This window comes from Cajanus cajan, chromosome 3, assembly GCF_000230855.2.
Source record: "Cajanus cajan strain Asha chromosome 3, NIPB_CcT2T_4, whole genome shotgun sequence".
NCBI lineage: Eukaryota > Viridiplantae > Streptophyta > Magnoliopsida > Fabales > Fabaceae > Cajanus > Cajanus cajan.
The window spans coordinates 38,148,893-38,156,009 of NC_138519.1; the positions used below are offsets into that span (position 1 = coordinate 38,148,893).

At 49.3% G+C, this 7,117-nt stretch overlaps 1 protein-coding gene across 1 annotated transcript; it reads left to right on the forward strand.

The window, feature by feature from the left end:
• The first annotated feature begins 3,620 nt into the window (after positions 1–3,620).
• Positions 3,621–4,541, forward strand: LOC145956272 (uncharacterized). Its single transcript, XM_083071844.1, has one exon. The coding sequence runs from the start codon at positions 3,621–3,623 to the stop codon at positions 4,539–4,541; it is 921 nt and encodes a 306-aa protein (XP_082927970.1).
• The last annotated feature ends 2,576 nt before the right edge of the window (positions 4,542–7,117 follow it).

Here is a 7,117-nt window from a genome sequence, read left to right on the forward strand (position 1 = left end):
ACCTCCCCCCTCCGAAGAATCCACCTAAAGCTCTCGTTCGGCCCTCCTACACCCCAGAAGTTTACGAGTGTACCCTCAGGCAGGTACATTTTGGCGCCCACCGTGGGGCCGAACCGGAAGCATTGCAGAAACATCGAAAGTTTAAGAGGAAAAGAATCATGGTAAAGACAAGGAATACTAATTTTGAAGGGCAACAGTCCGAAGATGAGCACCAATCCGGGGCCGAGATGGTTGAGGAGACAAACTTGACCGATATGGTACGCCAGATGAAGGAAGAAATGATCGCCATGAAACAACAGCGAGAGAGAGATGCCGCCGAGATGGCCGCATTGAGAGAAGAGAATTCTGCTATGAAAAACCAGTACCGAGACCCCACATGGAAACCATCTGAGACGACCCACACTCAGGGGTCGTTCCACTCGCACGGCCATCACACCTCCATCCCCCACACTTCTGTTGCTGCCCCAGTTTCCCATGCTTCGGGTAGCCGACCGATACAACCATTGCCGGCCGGAGCACATCGGCATCCCTTTACTCCAAGTGTTATGCAGACGACACTCCTCGACCATTGGAAGTCATTGCCACTCGATAAGTATGATGGTTCCACCGACCTTAACGAGCATGTCGACATCTTCTTGACTCAGGTCACCCTCAGCACTACTGACGATGCTGCCTTGTGCCGAATCTTCCCAACTTCGTTAAAGGGTCGGGCATTGAGCTGATTCACACGACTTCCGGCCAACTCAGTCGACTCCTTCAATACATTAGCATCTCAATTCACCATTCAGTTCGCCACCAGCAGGCCTCATCAGCCGACCTCGCTCTCATTGGTAAGCATAAGACAAGAAAAGGAATCCCTTCGGACCTTCATGAGCCAATTTAATAAAGCGACTTTGGAGATCCGAGACCTCAACCCTACTGTAGCTCTGCACCACCTTACCACCGCCTTGAAACCGGGACCTTTCGCCAACAGCATCTGTAAGAAACCCCTAACTGATATGGATGATTTGCGTCGGCGCGCCGAAAAATACATGCAAATGGAGGAATTAGCTGAGTTCCATAATCAAGCACGGGCAGAGATAGCCGCCAAAGCCGATAAGCCAGCCGAGAGCAACTATCGGAGCCGTCCTAAAGAAATTTCCCGCGAAAAACCTGCACGAGGACCAAGGTATTCTCATTACACTCCATTGAACGCTAGCCGATCTGCTGTCCTAGATCAGGCACTCGCTTCAGAGGTTTTGGCAGTGCCAAAATGAGCGTCAACCCCTCCACGCGCCGACACAACCAAGTCCTGCAAATATCACCGAAACCGAGGTCACTCAACTGAGGATTGTGTGGCTCTTAAAGATAAAATCGAGGACTTAATCAAGCAAGGGCAGCTTCAACGTTTTGTCGATCGGCCCCGCTCTCCCAGACGCGATGATCACTGGCATCGTGGGGAACAACATGGCCGAGAGAGATCTGATAGACACCCTCACAGGGAGCGAAGCCGGTCGAGAGACCGAAGAGAAGTCGAGCCCACAACTCAACCCCAAAGGGTCATCAATACTATTGCCGGTGGATTTGCGGGCGGAGGATCCACCTCCTCAGCACAGAAGAGACATTTACGAGCTGTCCGAACTGTCCATGCGGTTGAGTGCACCTGGCAGAGATTGCCGGCCATCACATTCACTGAGGCTGATTTCAAGGGCATCGATCCTGATCAGGACGATCCCATGGTCATCAACGTGGAGATCCACAACTGCATCGTTCGGAAGACATTGGTCGATCAAGGAAGTTCGGCCGATATCCTCTACTGGAATACCTTCAAGCAACTCGGCATCCCGGAAGCCGAACTGATCCCATACAATGAGCCGCTGGTTGGATTTTCTGGTGAGCGAGTACAAACGAAATGATACATCAAGTTATCCACTCGTTTTTGTTCTGATGGACCCGAAGTCAAAGACATCCCGATCAAGTACGTGGTTGTGCATGCTAACACGTCATATAACATTCTTCTTGGAAGATCGTCCCTCAACAGGTTAGGTGCGATTGTGTCAACCCCGCACTTAGCCATGAAATTTCCTTCTGAATCAGGCTGAATCATCACAGTACATGCAGATCAAAAAGTGGCCAGGGAATGTTATTTCGCTAGTCTCCTGTTGCCCCGCCTCGGAGCAACCGAGCCGAGTCGAGAGAAACGCGTGCATTCGGTAGCCCAAGACCTCGAAACGGTTGTAGACTTCGACCCTCGGATGGAGCAAGATGAGAGGGTCGAGCCGATTGAAGATCGGTACCCACTGATTATCGGGCCGACCAACCAGCATGTCACCTACCTAGGTTCCAACCTGTCCGAGACCGAAAGGCGTGAAATCAAAAATGTGATAAAGAAAAACAAAGACCTCTTTGCATGGAGGCCGGCCGACATGCCCGGGATTGACCCTAACTTCTTATGCCATCGACTCTCAGTGTGCCGGGAGGCCAAACCGGTCGCCCAACGTAAGAGAAAAATGGGGGAAGAAAGGAAAAAGGCGGTTGAAGCCGAAACGTCTAAGCTCCTTGAAGCAGATTTCGTTCGAGGAATCCAATACACAACATGGCTGGCCAACGTTGTCATGGTCAAGAAGTCGAATGGCAAATGGCGAATGTGTACTGATTACACAGATTTGAACAAAGCCTGCCCCAAGGATGCTTATCCATTGCCAAACATAGACCGATTGGTGGATGGTGCGGCTGGTCATAAGTTCCTAACATTCCTCGATGCATACTCGGGCTACAATAAAATTTGAATGTACCCCCGAGACGAAGACAAAATGGCATTTGTTACAGAATCTACCAATTACTGCTACCAAGTAATGCCATTCGGCCTGAAGAATGCTGGGGCCACATATCAAAGGCTCATGGACAAGATATTCGGCAATCAAATCGGGAGAAATATGGAAGTTTACGTGGATGATATGGTTGTCAAATCGGCCGACACACTTGCCCATGTAACCGATCTCGCCGAAGTCTTCCGGGCCCTTCAGAAACATCAGATGAGACTTAATCCCGATAAGTGTGTATTCGGCGTCTCAGGCGGCAAGTTTTTAGGTTTCATGTTGTCAAGTCGGGGCATCGAGGCTAACCTGGACAAATGCCAAGCTATCATCGACATAAGGAGTCCATCAAACTTGAAAAAGGTCCAAAAGTTAGCTGGTCAACTAACAGCTTTATCTCGTTTCCTACCATGTATGGCCGAGACTTCCAAGCCGATCCTTGGCCTTTTGAAAAAGGCAAACAAATTTCAATGGACAGAAGAATGCGAAATATCTTTTCAACTTTTCAAGAAATGCCTCGGCACTCCCCCGGTATTGACCAAGCCAACATCCGGCCAAGAACTAATCTTGTACTTGGCGGTTTCGGGCGAAGCCATAAGCGCCAGCTTGATACGGGAACATGACGGACAACAGCAACCGATATACTTCATTAACCGAGTGTTTCAAGATGCCGAACGACGATACCAACTGCTAGAGAAGGTAGCGTTGGCACTCATGTATGCGGCTAGGCGTCTCCGTCAGTACTTTCAGAGTCACACCGTCGTAGTCCGAACAGATTGTCCGATTGCCAAAGTACTGTGAAAACTAGAATTAGCCGGCCGAATGATGGCATGGTCAGTTGAGCTCTCTGAGTTTGATATCCGTTTCGAGCCTCGAGGGGCCATCAAAGCACAAAGCTTAGCCGAGTTTGTTAATGAATTATCCCCACTCGGCCAGTTTGAAGATACCGCTTGGACTATGCATGTGGATGGGTCGTCCAATCAACAAGGAAGTGGTGCCGGCATAATCTTGGAAAGCCCATCCGGAATTACCCTTGAACAATCGTTGCGATTCGGCTTCAAGACCTCTAATAACCAAGCAGAATATGAAGCTTTGCTTGCCGGCATGAGGTTGGCTGCCGAGATGGGTGCTACAAAAGTTGTGTGTTGGACTGACTCGAAGGTGGTGGCCGAACAGGTCAATGACAACTTTCAAGTCAAAGACGCGCATTTGTTGAAGTATTACCACATGTTCAAGGCAATGAAGGATCAGTTTCACGAAGTACAAGTCCAACACACACCACGGTGTCACAATGAGAGAGCTGACCAACTAGCCCGATTAGCTAGTAGCCGAAAACCAGGACAGCTTCAGTCAACCATTGACTTGGAACTACCTGCATCAAGTATTCCACAAGAGTGCATGCCGATTGAAAGATCGACAAGTTCATGGATGACCAACATCATTAATTACATCATCAACAGTTCTGAACCGTCTGATTCGTTGGAAGCCAAGAAAGTTCGAACTCAAGCAGCACGTTACTCTGTAATTGCCGGTGAACTATACCGACGAGGGTTCTCTACACCCTTATTAAAATGCCTTGACCAGCCACAAGCCGACTATGTTCTACGAGAAGTTCATGAAGAAATTTGTGGATCACACTCTGGTGCAAGAACCTTAGCTGCTAAAGTGCTGAGAGCCGGCTACTATTGGCCGACCTTGAAAATCGACTGCGCCGAATATGTGAAGAAGTGCAAGCAATGCCAATAGCATGGCAACCTAATACATGCCTCGGCCGAGCAGCTCCACTCGGTCAGCGCCCCTTGGCCGTTTGCCTTATGGGGCATTGATATTCTCGGCCCGTTTCCACTCGCTAAAGGTCAATGCAAGTTTCTGGTAGTGGCCGTTGATTATTTTACTAAATGGATTGAAGCCGAGCCGCTAGCTACCATTACAGCAACTAATGTTCAAAAATTCGTATGGAAAAATATCATCACCCGGTTCGGCATCCCATACACAATCATCTCCGATAATGGACTGCAATTCACGGATAAGAAATTCAACTTCTTTCTTGAAAACCTTGGCATCCGACACTGGTTCACTTCTGTCGAGCACCCACAGTCCAACGGTCAAGCCGAAGCTGCTAACAAGGTTATCCTCACCGAGTTGAAGAAACGGCTTGGCACGGCAAAGGGAGTATGGGCCGAAGAGCTTCCTGAAGTTCTTTGGGCATACAGGTGCACACCTCAATCAAGCACAAAGGAAACTCCATTCCGGCTGGCATACGACACGGATGCTATGATTCCAGTCGAGGTTGGCGAACCTTCGTTCCGACGAACACACTTTCATGAGGAGTCTAACAACGGCGCAATCCGAGCTGAACTAGACATCGTGGATGAGGTCCGAGAGAAATCCCAAGTCATCGCTGAAGCGTGTAAACAACGAATGACCCGGCGATTTAACTCCAAGATAAAACCAAGGAGTTTCCAAGAAGGTGATCTGGTTTGGCGATCAACTGGCTCGGCGCGACGAAGCTCGACCGAGGGGAAACTAGCGGCAAATTAGGACGACCCATTCAGAGTCAGACACACCCTTAATAATGGTTCTTACAAGTTAGAAGAATTGTCCGGCAAGATCATCCCCCGGACATGGAATTCTACCCATTTGAAGACCTATTATAGTTAGGATTCCACTTCATGTACATGTGTAAATGTCTTACGGTGAACTCTTTTCCTTGAACCGGTCTTTTTTCCTCTTAGAAAAATGTGAAAAGAGGTTTTTGGCCGGCAAGGTTTTTAACGAGGCATCCAATCATCAATAACAATACAATTTAGCTATATATGTCTTGCTTTATATTCATGCAAAATTTATAAGTCTTCCCTCCCGAGATGTCTCTCGGCCAAGGATGTGGCTTTCGTTTCAATTTACAAGTCTTCCCTCCCGAGATGTCTCTCGGCCAAGGATGTGACTTCAAATTTCGTCTTCCTTTCCGAGATGACTCTTGGCTAAGGATGTGACTTTTACAATTACCTCCCCCTGAGAAGTCCTCTCGGTTAAGGGTATGACTATTTCAAGTCTTCCACGCGTTAAATATAAACAATACTACATTCGGCAAATTTATTATATTGCTGTTCGCTCGGAAACACTGCTAAAAGTAGGAAATTGCATTAACAAATCAAAAGGGCTCTAACGGCCCGAAATTACAAGAGATTAAACGGGGCACTATCGGCCCCAACATACAAAATCAAAAGAAAATCACCCTAAGCATGTGCCCCGGGCTCCCCTTGCACTGAAGGCTCCTGCTCGGCCACTTCCTCCTGCACATGGCCGCCTTCACTCGGTGCGGCCTCAGGACGAACAGGGACTTCAGTGTCCGGCTGCTCATTCGGCGGGATTTGGGTCAAATTGACATATTTCCCCCGATAGAAGTCCATGGTCATATCAAATTGAAAGTCTTGAGGAAAACTCCCAAAATTCCGAGCTTGCCGAGCCGCTTGGGCGAAGCCGGCTTCATGCTGAGAAAGGACCTTGCTCCTGGCCCTCTCCCGGTATGCGCCGAACTCCTTCTTCTCGGCTTCTAGCTCCTTCAGCAACAAAGCTGACTTCTCAGCCTCGGTCTTCAGCAGATGCTCCAACCTTTGAACCTTCAAGGTCAGGTCAGCATTCTGACGACTCCGACGATCCAGCTCCGCCTCGCATTTCTTGCCATGCCCTTGTGCCTCGGATAGAGCCGCCAAGGTCTCTTGCACGGACTTCTCTGACTCGGCCAGCTGTCGGCGCAGTCCGTCGGCCTCGGCGCTTGGTTGCATCATAATGCTTTGAGCCAAAGCCAGGGCCCGAGCCTGCAACTCGCAGAAAAAAGTCCACTTATGGGACGCGGTCATCTGTCCCAGTATGGACTGCCCCATCTCTGAAGTCAGGTCTTGACTCAAGTAATCTTGGGCACTGACATTCGAGGTCAAGAAGCTGGGACTCATAAGCCCCTGAGGAGCCACAAGAACGGGCAGCCTTTGTTGTTTTTGCCGGCGCGCCTCGGCCTCGGCCTCAGCCCTTCTTTTGCTCTTCGTCCTTTGGGCATCCTGGTTGCTCTTCTCCCTCGGCTGCGGTTGAGGCCGAGCCGTCTCACGTGCCGGAGCCCGGTCCTCCCCATGTGGAGCCAATTGGTTTACAACTCGACTCTGGATCAGGGCACGAATATCCAACTCGTCGTCGTAGTTCGCCATGATACCTGCACAAACACTAGTCAAAATCAATGGCAACGCAAGAATTTAAATAAAGGACAAACACTATACCAATTAAATCATCAACAGGCTTGGCTAATTTCACGAGACGAACAAGATCTCGGC

What these genes read in the sequence shown, in the direction of transcription:
- LOC145956272 (XM_083071844.1), top strand. Translation starts at nt 3,621, where the DNA reads ATGGCATGGTCAGTTGAGCTCTCTGAGTTTGATATCCGTTTCGAGCCT.